Source organism: Pantherophis guttatus, chromosome 14 (assembly GCF_059756535.1).
Source record: "Pantherophis guttatus breed Tessera chromosome 14, ASM5975653v1, whole genome shotgun sequence".
In the NCBI taxonomy this organism is placed as follows: Eukaryota; Metazoa; Chordata; class Lepidosauria; order Squamata; family Colubridae; genus Pantherophis; species Pantherophis guttatus.
The window spans coordinates 19,404,604-19,425,623 of NC_142076.1; the positions used below are offsets into that span (position 1 = coordinate 19,404,604).

The window sequence follows — 21,020 nt, forward strand, 5'->3', positions numbered from 1 at the left end:
AAAAGGGATCGAGGCACTAATTCCATTTTTATTGATAGACCTTCAAAGGAAGGCAGGCCAGCTCTGTCTCGAAATTTGACAGAGACAACAAAATTGGGGATGTGTTTCTTATGTTTGCTTTGTTCTTGGGCTTAAAACATGTTGTTGTCCATGTAATTGAACATTCCTGCCTACTTTCTCCAAGGTCTTCTTCACGGCTGTCCACAAAATCCAGAAGAGAATCCAGAATTTGGAAAAGTTATGTTATATTCAGTAACTTCAATATTGTCAAGTTTTTGTGTAGCAGAGGCAGGTAATACCTCTCAGCTCCCGGTGCTGGCTTCGTTACATCACTATTTGATGTATTTTATAGACATGGTTAACATTATTGATATTCAGTTGTCATTTCATGTAATTCTACTTTGTTGGTTGGTTGCAATCTCCGACAGTCATAAACTCCCGTTGGCGCTTGGAAGAGATTTGGTAACGTGGTTAGTTTTTACAGATGTATGTCATTTTTAAACCCAGTTTGTCTTATTCTTCTTTTTTTTTTTTCATTAAAAAAAGATTTTTCAAATTAACTCGGTCAATTATTTTCAAGACCTTTTCACCTCTGGAGTTTAATATTAGCAACTGAGTTTCTCCTGTTCTGACTTTGCTCCACCTCTAGTTCATGAACTAAATAGTCCCTTCGTATTTATTTTACGTACTCTTGGCTTTAAAGGCAAATAGGAGCAGCGATTCTCAACGATTTGAACCAGTAGTACTTTCTGTCAACCTTTTTCCCTCGAACCATCAATCTTTCCAAAAGCAGAAAGAGAAACCCAAGATCCCAGAAATTCAGGATGGACCACCTTCCATATTTTTCAATAGAGACTTGGGCACTTCTGAGTTTATTCATTGGTCTTCTGATGTTGTAAGTAAAACGTGATGTTCCATATTCTTCTCCCTGCATGAATTTCAGCCTTGTTTGTTGCTGGGTCTACCTGTTGAGGTCCTCCTCAATATCCCATAGCATACAGGAAGAAATAAAAACTTGTAGGAGATAGTCTACTGAGTTACAAGAACAAAGTTCTTCTAACTTCAACCACTGGTTCGCCTTAACTGATGTGGTCAACCTTTTTGGGTCTCTTTCCTACCTTTAATTGAAGATATCCAAGATTGAAGTAGGATTGTTTAGTCTGCGCAGTTTTATTGTTGAGCTAGAATCAAATTCCACACCCCGATTTTGTCTATTTTGCCACCTACTTTTCGCTGTGGATAGAGAAGAACGCAATCTTCGTATATTCGAGTTGACCTGATCTACCGTTGGCGAAACTATAGACGATAAGACTACAGAAGCCTATTGCTTTGACATCCTTCTTGGTTTCCCCCAACGTTCCTCGAGGAATTTAAACATTTGAATTGGGAAAGAGAACACGTTTATTTACAACGGTGGGCTTGGAAGCTGAGCAGAGTCTACCCTGTTAGGATCTTGAGTCTAGACTGATTGATTCTACTTGAGGGTCTTCAACTCTAAGATCATCACGTAGATATCAAAAAGCCTTTGATGTTTGGGGACCGCAACTTAATCCTTTAGATCCTCCACTAACCACTGCTGAGTTCATCTACCTTGCAGGGGTGACCTACTTAAAAATCAAGTAGAAAAGACGAGGAACCGGTAGGAAGCTCAGACCGAAAACACCAGAACTTCCCCGGATGGATACCTACAGGATTTCTTGCCAGAAAAGCTAGCTCAGCTCTGATTTCTCAGCAAGAAATATGTCTTAAGTTGCATTTTTTAAAAAATTTTCTCTTCTCCCCACTTTCCCTTTTTGCCTTGAGCTGGTGGAAGGTCTAAAAGGAAACTTGTCTTTCTTTTTTTTTAAAAAATTGATTTTTTATTTTTTTTGCTCAGGCTTTTAAGGCTTCTTTTTAGTCCGGGGCCCCCCTTTTCTTTATGAAATGATTGCTTTTACCTCGAGGTTATCTCTCTCTGAAGATTTCTGCAGAAGCAGCAGCTGCCCCGCTTATCAATGGCCGGTGCTTATTAAAGAGCCTTACAAAGTCATTATGGCAGGAAGCACGGAGGAAAATGTTGCGAGCGTAGACACACAAACACACAAATATACATATATATATATATCTCCAGATTAAACGCTTAATTCCTGAGTTAACATGAACATGCTGGACTGCCTCTGGCGAAGATTTTGGAAGATCTCACGTTCCAACCTTGTGTTCTGTTTACGAAGGGAATTGTCATTTTTATTTTTTAAACAGCTAAGCAAATTTCTTTCAAACGGAATGTAACTTTTATTTTTTTATTTTTATTTTTTAAATCAGCAGCCAAACCGAGGCGGGGGCTTCAAGCGGTGCATTGATCTGTTTGCAGATTTGCAGAACTGAAACAGATTGTTTCCCCTTCCTGGCTGGGATGCAACCTGCGAATGAGGGTTAAATTTGGCAATAGGACCCCACTGTTCAGTGTAATTAATACCCGTGAAGGTTCCTGATGGAACTACAGATAGTCCTTGGCTTACAACCTTTTTGCTTAGCGACCGTTTGAAGTTAGAACGGCCCTGAAAAAAGTCACTGATGACCAGTCCTTGCACTTATGACAATGTTGGCTTTTGCCAACATATTTATGGAAGTTATTTCCATAATAAGAGCCTTGATAGTACAGTGGTTTAGTGCACCCTGTTATTAACACAGCTGCCTGCAATTTCTGCTGGTTCGAATCTCTCCAAGGCTCAAGGTTGACTCAGCCTTCCATCTTTTCTAAGGTAGGTGAAATGAGGACCCAGTTTGTGGGGGCAATAAGCTGACTTTGTATAAAATATACAAAAGTATGAAGGCTATTGCTTAGCGCATTGTAAGCCGCCCTGAGTCTCCGGAGAAGGGCGGCATATAAATCAAATTAAAAAAATAAAAAATAAAAAAAAATAACTGGGATTGTTATTTGTGACCTTTCCAGCTGGCTTCCAAACATCAAAGTCAACGGTGGGGGTGGGGGAGCCAGATTCGCTTAACGACCCTGTGATTCACTTAACAACTGTGGTGATTTTGCTTAACCACTGTGGCAAAAAAAAAAAAAAGGTTGCAAGATTAGGCGTCACTCACTTAACAACCATCTGGTTCCAGGTGTCGTCGTAAATCAAGGACAGCTTAGCAGTACACCCATTGCTTTGTTAGTTCCAGATCCTGGGATTTTTACACTGTCGTGATGCTGAAATATATATAATAGTCTTTGAGACACGCAGATGGTCACCGGAGTCCCCATGGAAGGCCGAAGCTTGCAGGCCGTCAAATTAAATGGGCCCTTCAAGCCAAGTGGGACAAAGGTCTTTCCTTGCACCCCCAGAATTATATTTGCATAGTATTGGAAAAATGAGGAAACACCTACAGAAGAAGATGTCATTAAAAAAAAAAAAGACTGTGCAGAAATGGACAGATTGACACGAAAAAGAAAAGAAAAAGAAGACGCAGAGGATTTTCGAACATGGGACTTGTTATATAAATGGTTGGATAGTCTAAGACAGTGACTATCTGTCAGTGATAGTGACAGGAACCCTTTTGCCATCGCATGTCAAAAGTGGGGGGAACACGGAGGGGGAGTCATGCACATGTATGCCCACACCCATAATTATATGCGCCCTGCCCCCTATGCATGCGCACACGAGCCCCCCTACGCTCCTCCTGCTTTTGGCATGCAATGGCACAGTGGGCCCGGTAGGCCTGTTTTTTGCTCTCCCCAGGCTCCAGAGCCTCTCTAGGAACCTGGGAAGGGCGAAAATGGCCTTCTCCACCCCCCAGAGGCCCTCCCGGGGCTGGAAACGGCCCGTTTGCTGACTTCCAATAAGTTGGCAAACGGGCTGTTTCCTGCCTCCGGAGGGCCTCCGGGGGGATGGGTGGGGAAGGCTGTTTTCACCCTCCCCAGGCTCCTAGAGGCGCTCTGGAGCCTGGGGAGAGCAAAAAACAGGCCTTCCCCACCCACCCTCAGGCCCTCCGGAGTCAGGAAACAGCCTGTTTCCCTACTTCTAGTGGGCCCAGAAGGTCCGAAAATCAGCTGGCGGAGCTGAGTTCATGTGCCTACCGATATGGCTCGTGTGCCCACCGATATGGCGTGCCATAGGTTCATCATCACGGGTCTAAGCGGTAGAAATCAGACGTGGGAAAAATATTATTATATATAAATAAAATGATCCAGACAATACGCTCTTCACTAAGCACTTAAGTATGTAATGTGAAAATATATAAATAAACTGTTAAAAAATAAAACAGACACTTTCCTTGCACCTCTAACTTCTCTGTCCATAGTCAAACTCTCCTGAACCCTGAACAATTATGTTCTCCTTTTTACAGATACGGCGTCTGGCCTTACGGAGTCTTCAGGAAGTTAGGTATTCCCGGCCCCATGCCTCTCCCGTTCATCGGTACCACCTTCTGGTTTCGTAATGTAAGTTTGCAGATTATTTTTATTGGCACAGGTTCAAGGGCAGACTTAATCTTCTGGGAGGGTTCAAATCTCTAAGATCGATTAGGGAAGAGAGGACTTGCAAATTGGGGTTTGGGGCTTAGGGTTTTTAATAATAAGTTCAAGAAAACATGTTCGTGCAGTAGGAGGCACATCCAACGTAGACTCGTAGGGTTGAGAGGGACCTTAGAGGTCTTCTAGTCCAACCCCTTGCTCAAGGAAGAGACTCTATACCATTGTGGACAAATGGCCGTCCAGTTAGAACAATTAAGCAGTGGAACAACTTGCCTCCAGAAGTTGTGAATGCTCCAACACTGGAAGTTTTTAAGAAGAGGTTGGATAATCATTTGTCTGAAGGGGTGGAGGGTTTCCTGCCTAAGCAGGGGGTTGGACTAGAAGACCTCCAAGGTCCCTTCCAAATCTTGTTATTCTATTCTATTCTATTCTATTCTATTCTATTCTATTCTATTCTATTCTATTCTATTCTATTCTATTCTATTCTATTCTATTCCATTCCATTCCATTCCATTTTCTCTTCTCTTCTCTTCTCTTCTCTTCTCTTCTCTTCTCTTCTCTTCTCTTCTCTTCTCTTCTCTTCTCTTCCATTTCATTCCATTCCATTCCATTCCATTCCATTCCATTCCATTCCATTCCATTCCATTCTATTCTATTCTATTCTATTCTATTCTATTCTATTCTATTCTATTCTATTCTATTCTATTCCATTCCATTTTCTCTTCTCTTCTCTTCTCTTCTCTTCTCTTCTCTTCTCTTCTCTTCTCTTCCATTTCATTCCATTCCATTCCATTCCATTCCATTCCATTCCATTCCATTCCATTCCATTCCATTCTATTCTATTCTATTCTATTCTATTCTATTCTATTCTATTCTATTCTATTCTATTCTATTCTATTCTATTCTTTCTTTATTCTATTCTAATTTCATTTTCTGTTCTGTTCTGTTCTATTCCATTCCATTCCATTCCATTCCATTCTGTCATGCCACTGGTTAACTGTTCTCACCGTCAGCAAATTTCTCCTTAGTTCTACTCTGGATCTCTCTTTAACACCCACAATTTCTCGTCCTGCCTTCAGATGCTCTGGAGAATAAGCATGAAACTTTTTAAAATTAATCCTGAGATAATGTACTCAGGTTGGTTTTCTTTTTTTTTTGATGGAGACATGGACTTTAGAATCAAAAACAAGGCAGGGAATCTTGGGATTTCTCTGTCACCCAGTTTTAATCAGAATTTATCTTGTAAAGCAAAAAGGAATCTATAACTCAGCTGCTTGTATATTTGAGCTTGGCAAGAAACCGGCTTTAAACACTTGGGGGTGTGGTGTGAAAACCTATTAACTAACTTACTCAGCAAACAAGTTGGAAAGTCTTTTTAGTTTAATATTGTTCTTATTTCAGCTTTGCGAACCCTGCCCTGTTCGCAAAACTCACCCGTCCACCTAACCTCTCTGAATTTACAGGCAGTATATTCGACATATGATTCACAATTGATGACAATTCACCCCAAAATTTCTGTTGCAAAGCGAGACGTTTGTTAAATGAGTTTTTGCCCTATTTTTTACGACCTTTCTTGGCACAGTCCTTAAATGAGTCACTGCAGCGGTTGTGTGAACAAGAGTCGTATGTTACTTTTTTCAGCGCGTCGTAATTTCTAACGCTCATTAGAGTAAGTTGTAAGCGATTCCTTATTTTTCCGTGATTAGAGAGGTTTGCAAATCTGTGCTGTGAATTTTAGGGCAAGGAATGATTTAAAAGAGAGTTGATCTCAAAGTTGCAAAGGCTGGTTTTCGCCATTCTTCATTTTTTCCTCTTACAGGGAAGATCCAATTTTGATATAGCCTGTTTTAAAAAATATGGTAAAATTTGGGGGTGAGTATGGATTCCTTTTTATTCGATTGGCACACTTTCTGTGTTTGTTCCCCTTGTTTGTGAATATGTGAATGAGGGGATTCATACATGAATCATATATATATATATATATATATATATATATATATATATATATATATATATATATATATATATATATATATATATACACACAGTATATATGTATGTATCAGTGGTGAAATCCATTTTTTTTTACTATCGGTTTTGTGGGCGTGGCTTGGTGGGCATGGCGTGGCTTGGTGGGCATGGCTTGGTGGGCGTGGCAGGAGAAGGATACTGTAAAATCTCCATTCCCACCCCACTCCAGGGGAAGGATACTGCAAAATCCCCATTCCCTCCCTACTCCTGGGGAAAGGATATTGCAAAAATCTCCATTCCCACTCCACTCTGGGGCCAGCCAGAGGTGGTATTTGCCGGTTCTCCGAACTACTCAAAATTTCCGCTACCGGTTCTGCAGAACCTGTCAGAACCTGCTGGATTTCACCTCTGATATGTCTCAGTAGTGGGTTGCAAAACCCGTCAGTATTGGTTTGCTCATGTGTGTGCGCGCGCTTGCGTGCACATGCAATGCTTCTGCATATGCGCAGAAGCGTCCTGCGCAGGTGGGTAGAGCCTCCCGCCATCGCCACTACTGGTTTGCCGATCTGGGTAAAACCAGTAGCAACCTACCACTAATATGTATATATATATCTACCCTGTTTCCCTGAAAATAAGACCCAACTGGAAAATAAACCCTACAACCGATTCTTGTAATATAAGCCCTACCCCAAAAATAAGCCCTAGTTAAGATCATCAGCCAGACGGATGCAATTAGTACCATATTTCCCCCAAAATAAGACCTAACCAGAAAATAAGTCCTAATGCATCTTTGGAGCAAAAAATAATATAAGACCGGTCTTATTTTCGGGGAAACACGGGTGTATGAATATATGTAACTCTTGCCAGACTTCAACTAACCCATTGACCGCTCATTCCAGGACTTATGATGGACGACAGCCGATGCTGGTTATAACAGACCCTGAGATGATTAAAATTGTACTGGTAAAAGAAAGTCATTCCACCTTCCTGAATCGTGGGGTGAGTTTCAATTCGGCAAATATTCTGACAATGTTGAGAAAAAGGCTTTGATTATAGGCCTAATCAGAGTACAGTAATTATAACCCAAGAGAAATAATGGAGATTTTACAGTATCCTTCCCCTGCCACGCCCACCAAGCCACGCCCACCAAGCCATGCCCACAGAACCGGTAGTAAAAAAATTTGAAACCCAACACTGCTCCGGAGGCTTTCCTTGACCCTCCAGGAGGGCGAAAAGGCCTCCCCAGGCTCTGGAGGCCCTCTGGAGGCCAGAAACGGGCCCGTTTCCGGTGTTCCCGAACTTCCGATAGGTCCATTTTTCACCTTCCCTGAGCCTCTATGCAAACCCTGCACTTATTTGCATCCAAAACGGGCCACATGGGGAGTCCTGGGAGGGGAGGTGTGGGTGGGGCCAGCCAGAAGTGAGATTTGAGGCTTCTCCAAACTGCACAGGATCTTAGCTAGAGGTTCACCCGAACCCCTGTATACCCCCTGCTGGGGGTTCGCAGGGGTTCAGGTGAACCTCTAGCTAAGATTCTGTGCACCCATGTGCCCCTGTGCCCCTGCACCCCTGTGTACCCCTGCACCCCTGTTTAAAACCTTCCTGGTTTGTTTGTTTTTTCATCCCAAATGCGTGATGCGCATCCATTTTTCTCTCTTTCTCAAACGTGACCCTTAGAATTTTCTTCCGCGGGGCCAGTTAACGAAATCCATCGTGTCAGCAGAAGATGAGCAATGGAAGAGGATTCGGACAGTGCTTTCGCCCACTTTCACCAGTGGAAAGCTGAAAGAGGTGAGGAATAAGAAGTGGGGGGGGGGTAGGGGAAGCACAGCCTTATGGCTGTGCCCCAAACCCTGATTTTGCTGTAGGACAAAAACGATACGCTCTCTTTCTCCCTCACTTGCATTTTGTGTCTCTCCATCCTCTTCTTCTCCCTCAGATGCTTCCCATCATTCAGAACTATGCGAACAATTTACTAGCGCTTTTGCAGAAGAAAGCTGATCGAGACGAACTGGTGGATGTTAAAAAGTGAGTAACAGCCTGACTGGGTGGGCTGGGCACAGGAGTGAAATGCTACCAGTTTACACCAGTTTGGGATGAATCAGTAGTGATAAAAACTACCGGTTCGTGGTGAATCAGTAGTGATAAAAACTACCGGTTTGTGGCGAATCAGTAGTGATAAAAACTACCAGTTCGGGGCGAATCAGTAGTGATAAAAACTACCAGTTCGGGGCGAATCAGTAATTAAAAAGCTACAGGTTCCGGTGAACCGGTAGTAAAAAAAAGCTACCAGTGATGATGACCTACAAAGTCCCTTCCAACTCTGTTAATCTGTAATGTGTAATCTGGCAGTAGATCATTTAGAAGACGATCACATAGAAAGTCACCTCTGCTGAGGTAGGTCCCATAGTGCCTCAAAAAGCTGATCAAGCTTAAAATCCAGGCCTCAAAGTTCATGTTCTAGATCCAAATGTTGGAAATCTAGATCAAAGAGCAAGCTGAAATCTAGCAGTCGTCTACTAGCAGATCCAGCTCAGCTAAAGAAAAATGTTTCAGACATGAAAATTTGACATGTACGGATCAGTGGTGGGTTTTTTACTACTGGTTCTGTGGGCATGGCTTGGTGGGTGGGGCCTGGTGGATGTTGCAGGGGAACGATAGTGTAAAATCTCCATTCCCACCCCACTCCAGGGAAGGTTACTGTAAAATCCCCATTTCCTCCCAATCAGCTGGGACTTGGGAGGCAGAGAATAGATGGGGGTGGGGCCAGTCAGAATTTTTGCTACCGGTTCTCCAAACTACTCAAAATTTCCGCTACCGGTTCTCCAGAATCGGTCAGAACCTGCTGAAACCCACCTCTGGTACAGATGGACATTTGAGGGCCTTCTTCCTTCTTTTTCCTTATTTTGACCATTTGTGTCTTGCATTTGTCCAGAATCTTCGGTGCCTACAGCATGGATGTGATCACAAGCACCTCTTTTGGTGTCAACACGGATTCCATAAACAATTCCAAAGACCCCTTTGTCCAACAGGCACAGAAATTGACGACGGCTGACTTCCTTTCTCCGCTGTTTATTTTGTCATGTAGGTTGGTGCTACCTTCAGCTTTGAAACCCATTCTTTGTAACCTCTGATAAGGTTTAGCGCTTTGTAATGGTCTGCGGGAATGGCCTTGAGAGAGAGGAGGAAGAGGTGAAGACTAGACAATGGACAGATAAGAGGCAGCTGAGCCCACTGAAGGAATGGGAAAGTGGCCAACAAGTCAGAAGGGACCACCCTAGTTTCTTAGATTGTAAAGGTAAAGGAGGGGTGATGAGAGATTAGATTGCAAGTCTAAAGATATTGCAAGGTTCTGTTAATATAAACTTACCATAAAGTTAGAAGTAGAACGTCTGGTGGGATTCAAAATATTTTACTACCGGTTCTGTGGGTGTGGCTTGGTGGGCGTGGCAGGAGAAGCTTACTGTAAAATCTCCATTCCCTCCCCACTCCAGGGGAAGGATACTGCAAAATCCCCATTTCCTCCCGATCAGCTGGGACTTGGGAGGTAGAGAATAGATGGGGGTGGGGCCAGTGAGAGGTGGTATTTGCCGGTTCTCCGAACTACTCAAAATTTCCGCTACCTGTTCTCCAGAACCGGTCAGAACCTGCTAAATACCTCTTCTGGTTTGAGTGTGCCTTTTGTCTACATCATTTTGCGTGGTTGAGGGCACTCAATCTCACAACTACTTTCCCCTTTTAAATAAATAATCTCACCACTCAAGCTTCTCCTCAAATGAATGTTCTTTGGGTTGATAACCATTTCCTTCTGCCTCAAAGCAACCCCACAGCCTAGTTGCTCATGACATCTGCAGGTGTTCTCCTAACACTTTCCCCTCTCTTTCCAGATGTTGCCCCATGGTTAACGCCTCTTCTTGAGAAGATGAATATCAGTGTATTTTCCAACGAATCCTTGGAGTTCTTTGCGAGGTCCATAACAAAATTGAAAGAGAAAAGGGCCCAGGAGGGTGAAAAGGTATGGGAGAAGCTTCAGCTATTAAATTAATTCTGAAAAAAAAAAACACCAAGCGTCAGGAATTCATATCTGTAATCTGTAATCTTTTCCAAGCTAAGTAGCTTCAGAATTATTTGTAAACAAAGAGACATGATGGCAGTCTTCCAATATTTAAGGAACTGTCTCAAAGAGTAACAAAAATGATTAGGGGACTGGAGGCTAAAACATACGATGAACGGTTGCAAGAACTGGGTACGTCTAGTTGAATGAAAAGAAGGACTAGGGGAGACATGAGAGCAGTCTTCCAATATCTCAGGGGTTGCCACAAAGAAGAGGTAGCCAAGCTATTCTCCAAAGCGCCTGAGGTCAGGACAAGAAGCAACGGGTGGAAGCTAATTAATTAAATTTCCTGGAGCCTCCAGAAGGGCAAAAATGGTCTCCAGAAGCCCTCCAGAGGCCGGAAACGCCTGTTTCTGGACTTCTGGTACTCCCAGGGAGCCCGTTTTTTACCCTCTGAGCAAGCCCTGTATTTACCTGGCATCCAAAACAGGCCGCATGGAGACTCCTGGGAGGGGAGGAATGGCATGAGCATTTATTTATTTATTTGTTATTTATTTATTTATTATTGAATTTCTATACCGCCCTTCTCCCTGAGGACTCAGGGCGGTGTACAGCCAAAATTAAAAAAACATGCAGGACAAATATTAAAAAACAATTAAAAGATATATAAATTTGGCCCAATTAAAACTCATTACCAATTAAAATGTTTAAAACATTTAAAAACAATTAAAAAATTTCATCTTAAGCCAGCCCGGCTTGCTTGAAAAAATGGGTTTTAAGGGCACGGCGGAAGGCACTGAGGTCCTGGATTCTCCTTATCTCTGGGGGGGGGAGCTGATTCCAGAGGGTGGGTGCCCCCACAGAGAAGGCCCTCCCCCTGGGGGTCACCAGCTTACACTGTCTGGCTGATGGCACCCCGAGGAGGCCCTCTCTGTGGGAGCGCACGGGTCGATGGGAGGTCGTCGGTAGCATGCGTGCGCATTTCCCACATGTGCGGCAGAGACCCGAAAAATCAGCTGAGCGGCGAGAGGCGTATGCGCGGTGGAGCTGACCTAGGGCGACGGCTCGTGTGCCCGCAGAAATGGCTCCACGTGCCACCTGTCGCGTAGGTTTGCCATCACAAGTCTATCCTCTTTTGTTAGATTTCAAAAGCCTAGCCTTCCATTTTAGGTTTAAGCATATCCGATACCTTTCCCGTATTCAATCCCTTTCAAATTAAACTGCAGCGTTGCAAGCAGTGACCTGGGAATAATTAGGGGGTTCCTTCTGAATAAAATGCCATCGTTGTAATCAGCATTCCGAAGTTGTGTTGCTCTTGCGTAAATACCGTTCTTTGTTGGGCCAGGTTGCCAAGGAGCAAGTATTCTGAAATGTTCTTATTATTTCAGAGAAGAGTGGATTTCTTGCAACTGATGATAGAATCTCAAAACTCGCTGACAAGCCACGAGGTGAATGGTGTGAATCACACCTATAAAGGTAATAATTTGAAATCGTCGTCGACGGTCACATCTTCAAACCAGAAGCAGCGTTCGTTGCTAAGTCTGCTAGCGTGGGAATTAATAATGCAATGTGTGTGAGACAGACAAACCTGTGAGTGAAGGGGAAAAAAAAAAGCATTGAGATAGTTTAGGAATATTTTAAAGTAAAGTTAGTGGGTTTGAGGGAAACCTTCATAAGAATCCAGAGCAGGGTTGGGTTCTACTTACTTTTACTACCGGTTTGCAACGGGAGCGCGCACGTACTTCTGCGCATGTGCAGAAGCTTCTGCACATGTGCAGATCACCAAATATGACATCAGGGTGGGTGGGAGGAGTCTCCCGTCGCTTTTACTACCGGTTCTCAAGAACCGGACAGAACCGGGAGCAACCCACCTCTGATCCAGAGTGTCTTGGATGAGGCCTACAATTTCTCAATCCCGTCTATAAACTTCAGCTAAACTTCGTAGGAAACCATCCTGAAGAGCGCCTCACCAACGGATCAGTAAAGAAAGTTGGCCCTATTCTTGTGCATCTTCTCCAAGGTTCATTAAGTTAGGGTGTCTTTGCATCCTCGAAAGTGGCCTTCAACTCTTCTCTCTTCCCTTCTTCATGTAGGTTTGACTGATACGGAAATTCTGGCTCAAGCGATTATCTTCATTATTGCTGGCTATGAGACGGTCAGCAGTGCCCTCAGTTACTTGACATATGAACTGGCCCTCCAACCTGACATACAGCAGAAACTTCAGGAGGAGATTGACCAGGTTCTGCCTAACAAGGTAGGTGACACTCAACATGGGTGCGATGAGGCTTTCAACGATGTCCATTAAACTCCGCCTTGATTCCCATCCTCTGGAACAAGGGTTGGCAACCTTAAACACTCAAAGAGCCATTTTCCCACAGAAAAGAAAACACCGGGAGTCACAAAAACCCTTTTGACATCTAAAATGAAGATAACACTGCATATATAGGGTTTTTTAAACTTTATGTTATATATATATATATATATATATATATATATATATATATATATATATATATATATATATATATATATATATATATATATATATATATATATATATATATATATATATATATATATATATATATATATATATATATATATATATATATTGCTGCCAGGTGAGAGACTTATATAGATCTATTTCTGGCTTGTTAGCCATCATCAGTAAGCCACACCCACATCTCATGTATCCTCCCTGTAAAGGTACAATATCTATTTTCTTACTTCTTCGTAGGATTTATGTGTGTTTTTCCTCTTAGCCAGGTTTTTCCTACGTAACCAAGATTTTTCTGCAGCCCTAGCTCAGTAGAATCACATCCACTCGATTCTGGGCTTTTTTCCTTTCTGGCAGCCAGCAAATTCTATTTCTGGCTCGTTAGCCATCATCAGTAAGCCACACCCACATCTCATGTATATAAAACCCACATCTCATGTATATAAAACTATATATATAAAACTATAGTGTGTTGCATTTATGAAATCAATGAACTGCTGCAGAGAAAACAAATTTTTATTTCTGCACGTAACAAAAACATTTTGAACTCCAAAAAACAAACAAACAAACAAACAAAAAAAACAATGGGTCGAAATCCTCAATAAATCGCGTGCCGGCAGGTATCTCACATTGGCAGGTATGACGCATATTTTGAGCGACAGGGAGCTGCAGCAGAGGGATGAAAGAGCCACATGCAGCTCCAGAGCTGCTGGTTGCTGATCCCTGGTCTGGAATATTAAGTACCCAGTATCCTGGATACCTGACATTCCAGACGAGTAGTATTATGGAATACTGCATCCAGTTTTGGTCAACACATTATAAAAAGGATGTTGAGGCTTTGGAAAAAATGCAGAGAGGAGCAACTAAGATGATTACGGGCCTGAAGGGGGGAAAAAAAACATATGAAGAACGGTTGCAGGAATTGGGTATGTCTAGTTTAGAGAAAAGAAGGACTAGGAGTGACATGATAGCAATGTTCCAATATCTGAGAGGTTGCCACAGAGAAGAAGAAGGCGTCAACTTATTTTCCAAAGCATGAGAAGGCAAGACAAGACTCAATGGGTGGAAACTAATCAAGGAGAGAAGCAACCTGGAATTAAGGAGAAACTTCCTAACATTGAGAACAATTAATCAGAGGAAGGACTTGCCTTCAGAAGTTGTGGGAGCTTCATCCCTGGGGGTTTTAAAGAAAAGACTGGACAGCCACTTGTCTGAAATGTTATAGGGGTGGACTAGAAGATCTCCAAGATCCCTTCCAGCTCTATTCTGATTGATTGAAGTAGCTCTTTGAGCATAGTTAGGTTTCCTTTAGATCAGCTGCTAAACAATGACCAAACTCTAAACTATCTGAATTAAGGGTTGATGCTTTCTTCAGGAAAAATGGCATAACTCCTACATCAAAGTCTTACTTTATGGCCTCCTCAAGAACATGCTAAGCATTAAGGAAAGCCTGCTAACCGCAACGATGACAAGAACGATAAAACACTTCTTACACTTTGCACCTTTAGAACATGCAATCCATAGTGAGCACGTTGCTATGGTAACGCTATGTCACCTCCTACAGCGATAGGGATGTGATAACACAGCACAAAGCAAGCTGTTGTTTGATACGCCATTGTCTCAAAGAGCAAGCCAGCTAACCTGGCTTGGGTCCCAGGCCCGGCACGGTTGATGAATTATTGTTTGTTTAGGGTCTCTGCGTTGTTTGATTTGTGTTGTTTACAAGATGGTTTCAGTCTGGGATGCTCACTTGATGTTTTTATTTGTTTTTATGGATTGTCCAGTCTTGTAGGCCATCCAGAGTCCATTGGAGTTGAGTGACTAATATAGTTTAAACCATCAAACAAACAAACAAAGAAACAAAGAAACAAAGAAACAAACAAACAAACAAACAAACAAACAAACAAACAAAGCATTGGACCTGGTTGTTATCTAAAGAACTTCAGAAGAACTTCAAGGACTGTAGGCCAGACTGGAGATTCGAAACACATGCTAGAGAAGGACTATCAAAAATTGAGAGAACCACATGAATATATCCAGAAAGCTACAGGAGTTAACTTTCCTGAGTCCATGAGTTTCTGTCTATGGAGGTTCTCAATCATCCAGGTCATGGTTATCCCAAAGGTGCTTTTTCAAGGGGCAACTTGGACTTCCTTGTTTTTCTTTGAAGATGTTTTGCTTCTCATCCAAGAAGCTTCTTCAGCTCTGACTGGATCCATCCATCCATCCATCCATCATCTAGTCAGAGCTGAAGAAGTTTCTTGGATGGGAAGCAAAATGTCTTCAAAGAAAAACAAGGAAGTCCAGTTGCCTCTTGAAAAAGCACCTTTGGGACACGAGTTTGTGTTCTTCTGCTCTAGATACAGATATTAACTTTTAAGTTAAGTTAGTTAGGGACAAAATAAGCAGAGGCTTATTTCTTTCTCTCTCTCTCTCTCTCTCTCTCTCTCTCTCTCTCTCTCTCTCCCTCCCTCCCTCCCTCCCTCCCCCTCCCTCCCTCCCTCTCTCTCCCTCCCTCCCTCCCTCCCTCCCTCCCTCCCTCTCTCTCCCTCCCTCTCTCCTCCCTCCCCTCCCTTTCTCTCTGCCTCCCTCCCTCCCTCTCCCTCCCTCCACCTCTCTCTTCCTCTTCCTCTCCCTCTCCCTCTCTCCCTCCCTCTCTCTCCCTCTCTCTCCCCCTCCCTCCCCCTCCCTCCCTCCCTCTCCCTCTTTCTCTCCCTCTCTCTCTCAGGCTCCAGTCACCTATGAGGCCCTCATGCAAATGGAGTATATGGAAATGGTCATTAGCGAAATCCTCCGAATGCATCCAGGCACTGGGCGACTTCAAAGAGTGTGCAAGAAAACCATCGAATTAAATGGAATCACCATTCCCAAAGGGATGGGCATTGTGATTCCATCAGTCATTTTGCACTACAATCCGGAATACTGGCCTGAACCTGAGCGATTTAGACCTGAAAGGTACCCTTTGATATTTCTCTGGTGGTTGGTGTTTTTTTTTTTTTTTATACTTCCAGTTCTCACAATCAATGACTTGATGGTAAAAACATCAACCTGGGTTGAATCTTCCAGACAGAGAGCTTGTTAGGTGATCTTGGCAATGGCCAAAGTTGGCCTGCTGGTTAAGGTAGAGAAATTAGAAGCCTATAATGGGCTGTGAGAATAACTTTGGGGGATGGAAGGAAGTAGCTGCAGCCTAAACAATGGCCCACATCATCATTGCAGCCAGGATCTCGTTCGCGCAAGAATGGAAATCCAAAAATATCCCATCGGAAGCTACGTTAATTGCAAAGATCATGGACTGTGCAGAAGCAGACAAACTTACTGGACTTTTGCGAGATAGACAAGAGTCGGGGGTATATAGGAGCTGGGACAGATGGTATGCTTGGCTGCAAAAAAAGAAATCTTAAGAAAAATGAAAATATTAACCTTAATATGAACGTGGGTAAATATTTACAGGAGTATTGCATGACAATTGAGAATTCTTTTTTCTAGTTAAACTTTTCTTTCTTTTGATGAGTTAGCTTAATGGAAGTTTGTACTTTCTCCAGGCGAAAATTGATACTTTAAAACTCTATATGTATTATATTACTCTCTGCAATTCTATCCATATTATTATATTTTTTTCTGTATTTTTTAATAATTTTCAATAAAAAATTAAAAAAAAAAAAACAATGGCCGAAGAGGTTGCAGAAAAAAATGCTTTTAAAAGCCTCTGACGATCCCAGCTGAGCCGCGTGATCATCAGAAGCTTTTTTTTTTTTACTTTTAAAAGCATTTTTTTGGCTGAAGAGGTTGTAGAAAAAAATGCTTTTAAAAGTAAAAAAAAAAAAAAGCGCCTCTGAGGATCGCGCGGCTCAGCTGGGCATGGAGGGGGAGGCGCAGGGATTTTTGTTACCGGTTCTCCGAACCACCCACAGCCATCGCTACTGGATCAGGCGATCTGGCCCAAACCTGGAGCATTTCCCCCCTGAGTTGGACTTAGACTGTTTGTGGGCACGTAACGATTCCAGGCTGATTGCTCTCTTGACTCCACCTTTCCTACAGCGGTTGACAATTACAGTTGACTGAATGTCGGCTTGTCCCAACAGATTCAGCAAAGAGGTCAAAGAAAAGATCAATCCTTATACTTACTTGCCTTTTGGAGCTGGTCCCCGGAATTGCATTGGGATGAGATTTGCTTCCCTTACCATGAAGGCCGCCGTAGCCAGCCTGATGCAGAATTTCACCTTCCAGCCCTGCAAAGAAACTCAGGTGAGGATCAGGAGCTGTGCTCATCTAGAGAAAGAAAACAACAACAGGTTGGCATCAAATCCTCCCTTCCTCTCACAGTAGCAGAGACAGGAGAGCTAATGAAAGTGTCATGCAGACAGCTATTCTGGAGAGTAAAAGCTCGACAGGTAACGCTTCACCTGCAGCCAACACAACACCGAGTATTTGGAAGATGCAGCTTGTAGTTCTGTGGCTTAACCCTTTGACTCCCGCTTCCCAGTTGGAAGAAAATAGAAGCGTGGATTCATACGCCCATCTCTGTCTTTCTTTTCCATCACGGATCCAACTCCACAAGGGAGAAATGCACATAGCAATAGTAATAGCACTTATATACCGCTTCACAGTGCTTTTACAAGCCCTCTCTAAGCGGTTTTACAGAGTCAGCCTCTTGCCCCCGACAATCTGGGTCCTCATTTTACCCGCCTCGGAAGGATGGAAGGCTGAGTCAACCTCGAGCTGGTCAGGATCGAACTCCTGGCAGTGGGCAGAATTAGCCTGAAATATGCTAATCATTAGGAATGTGGTGGCTCAGTGGGTAAGACACTGAGCTTGTCGATCAAAACTATGACCCCATAGTTTTTGGTTAATTTTAAATTGATTTTAATTGGGTTTGTTTTAAATTGCGGCCAAAAATATTTAATTATTTTTAAATTGTTTTTAAAATTTTGTATGTTCTGTTTTATTCTGGCTGTTCACCACCCTGAGTCCTGTTGGAGAAGGGCGGTATACAAATTAAAACAAACAAACAAATAAATAAATAATAAAAGATCGGGAATTCAGTGGTTTGAATCCCTAGTGCCGCGTAACGGGGTGAGCTCCTGTTACTTGTCCCAGCTTCTGCCAACCTAGCAGTTTGAAAGCATGCAAAAAATGCAAGTAGAAAAATAGGGAACCACCTTTGGTGGGAAGGGAATAGTGTTCCTTGGGCCTTTGGCATTGAGTCATGCTGGCCACATGACCACGGAGACGACTTCGGACAGTGCTGGCTCTTTGGCTTTGAAATGGAGATGAGCACTGCCCCCTAGAGTCGGGAACGAGTAGCACATACGTGCGAGGGGAACCTTTATCTTTTACCTTATCTTCAACTAAAGCTACAGAAGATAGGATAGATTCTCTCTCTGGGTGTTATTTTTCCTAAAGATAAACTTATTGTCCAATTATGCGGGATGGCAAGAATCAAAACCCACATGAAGATGTTGATATATATGTATATATATATTAGGAAATATATTTACAGGGCAAAATGAGATAGCAAAATCCTATCTTCCAATAGGCTGCAGTTACTTGGAATGGACAATCCGCAGACTGGAATTTTTTTAAAACAGCGACTCGCTTCAAATGATGTAACCCTAGAAAAAAAATGAACCCTAATGTGGATTCTTCCAAATGTATGGATTCTGAGTCCCATCACTCCCAGCCGGCTAAACTCAATGAGAGAATTATACTGGGTAGAATTAATAGATGTTAGAAATTCAGACCTTGCCCTGAATTTCCTTGCATTTTATTTCCCTATATTTAAATACAACTTGTCCATTTCTTTTCCTGTTGTAGATCCCACTGGTGATTTCCACAAAAGGGATCTTCAAAAGACCTACAATACCCATCGTCTTGAAGGTCACCAACAGAGCCTAAATCAAGGTAGGGATTTCCCCAATCCCTCAATGGAGTTTCTGTGTATTTTTAAGGACTATTTTTTTAAACTGGAAAATGGATTTTACCTGGCTATTATGAACTGTCCTCCCTCCCTCCCTCCCCCTCTCCCTCCCTCCATTTCTCCCTCCCTCCCTCCCTCTCTCCTTCCCCCTTCCTCTCTCGCCGCATCTCCCTCCCTCTCTCGCTCCCTCCTTCCCTCCCTGTCCCCCCACTCCCTCCCTCCTTCTTTCCCTCCCTCCCTCCTTCTCTCCCTCCCTCCCCCTCTCCCTCCCTCCCTCTCTCCTTCCCCCTCCCTCCGCATCTCCCTCCCTCCCCCTCTCTCTTCCTCTCCCACTCTCCCTCCCTCTCCCTCCCCCTTTCTCTCCCTCCCTCCCTCCCTCTCTCTCCCCCCTTCTCTCTCTCTGTATATAATTGTAGGAGATTTAACTGCATGAAGATGCCTACTCCTGAAGATGGATGAAATTTGCCACTTTCGCTTTTTTTCTTGAGTTGCATTGTCCTGCAACTCAGCTTTTCTCTCTCCCACTCCATTAAATCGTGCTCTACATCTTCACCCCCAAAGTGAAGTGAATGAAATTCTTCCTTGGTTGGACCAGCCGATGGGAGAAGATCAGAGTCCTGTCAGGCCAGGAGAGACAGCTGGCCTTTGAAATCATGAGGATTTCATAAGGATAACAGGGGATTTCATTTTCATGCCTTGTGTAATGTTTGCTTTGGAATCCTGTACAAGTATTTCGCAACACGTCGTGTGGAGCAATAACAAGAATTTAATAAAAAGTGAACTCTGTTTTCCTCCATCGTTCAAATGTAAAATCTGGAGCGGGCAGGCAACAGCTGGTCTCTAAGAAACAGTTTTTAAGAATAAAGAAACTCTAATAAAGGGGGAAAAAACAGGCTCTGGAGCTGTTCTTCAGACACACCCACTTATGTAATAGTTGTGGAAGTGTGAATGCCAACAAAAACTCCAAAGCTACTGACGTTGCAATGTTTTTGTTAAAAATACCTCTGGTGGTGTTTTTAGGAAGGTAACAGAACAATGGATTAAAAGTCATGTTTGTCAACACCCAGAAAGCCGATTACTGTCATATTTTGATGCAATATACAATTATTGTGTCCAGCATGACACAATAATCCCAAATTTTGGAATTTGGAACATTTAGTTTATAATGTCCAACATTTTAAGCCCTTAGGGTTTTGTTTTGTTTTTTGACTCTTTAGCCTTTCTTATTTTTATTTAGTTAGAGAGGGAGGGAGGGAGGGAGGGAGGGAGGGAGGAAGGAAGGAAGGAAGGAAGGAAGGAAGAAAGGAAGGAAGGAAGGGGAAGGGAAGGGAAGAAGGAAGATAGGAAGGAGAAGGAAGGAAGGAAGGGGAAGGGAAGAAGGATGATAGGAAGGAAGGATGAAGGAGAAGGAAGGAAAGAAGGAAGGGAATGCGAAGAAGGAAGAAAGGAAGATAGGAAGGAAAGAGAAGGAAGGAAGGGGATGGGAAGAAGGAAGATAGGAAAATAAGAAGGAAGGTAGGGGAAGGGAAGAAGGAAGATAGGAAGATAGGAAAGAAGGATGAAGGAGAAGGAAGGAAAGAAGGAAGGGGATGGGAAGAAGGAAGGAAGGAAGAAAGAAGGAGAAGGAAGGAACGGGATGGGAAGAAGGAAAAAAGGAAGATAGGAAGGAAGGATGAAGGATGAAGGACAAGGAAAGAAGGGGAAGGGAAGAAGGAGGAAAGCAAGATAGGAAAATAAGAAGGAAGGGGAAGGGAAGAAGGATGATAGGAAGGAGAAGGAAGGAAGGAAGGAAGGAAGGGAAAGGGAAGAAGGATGATAGGAAGGAAGGATAAAGGAGAAGGAAGGAAAGAAGGAAGTGGATGGGAAGAAGGAAGAAAGGAAGATAGGAAGGAAGGATGAAGGATGAAGGAGAAGGAAGGAAGGGGAAGGGAAGAAGGAAGAAGGAATATAGGAAGGAAGGAAGGGGAAGGGAAGAAGAAAGATAGGAAGGAGAAGGAAGGAAGAAAGGAAGGAAGGGGAAGGGAAGGGAAGAAGGATGATAGGAAGGAAGGATGAAGGAGAAGGAAGGAAAGAAGGAATGGGACATTGAGAAGGAAGAAAGGAAGCTAGGAAGGAAGGATGAAGAATGAAG

General features: G+C 43.0%; 1 protein-coding gene across 1 annotated transcript; it reads left to right on the forward strand.

The window, feature by feature from the left end:
- The first annotated feature begins 732 nt into the window (after positions 1 to 732).
- LOC117676801 (cytochrome P450 3A9-like) lies at positions 733 to 19,959 on the forward strand. The gene is made up of 14 exons (XM_060684004.2): positions 733 to 895; positions 4,321 to 4,414; positions 6,267 to 6,319; positions 7,318 to 7,417; positions 8,096 to 8,209; positions 8,358 to 8,446; positions 9,354 to 9,502; positions 10,306 to 10,433; positions 11,861 to 11,948; positions 12,566 to 12,726; positions 15,698 to 15,924; positions 17,055 to 17,217; positions 18,787 to 18,873; positions 19,306 to 19,959. The coding sequence occupies exons 1-13, from the start codon at positions 825 to 827 to the stop codon at positions 18,865 to 18,867; spliced, it is 1,518 nt and encodes a 505-aa protein (XP_060539987.2). The 5' UTR covers positions 733 to 824; the 3' UTR covers positions 18,868 to 18,873; positions 19,306 to 19,959.
- Positions 19,960 to 21,020: the final 1,061 nt, after the last annotated feature.

Coding starts and splice junctions, on each gene's coding strand:
- LOC117676801 (XM_060684004.2), top strand. CDS start 825: ATGGACCACCTTCCATATTTTTCAATAGAGACTTGGGCACTTCTGAGT. Junction 7,418..8,095: donor CCACCTTCCTGAATCGTGGG/GTGAGTTTCAAT, acceptor CGTGACCCTTAG/AATTTTCTTCCGCGGGGCCA. Junction 17,218..18,786: donor AGCCCTGCAAAGAAACTCAG/GTGAGGATCAGG, acceptor TTCCTGTTGTAG/ATCCCACTGGTGATTTCCAC.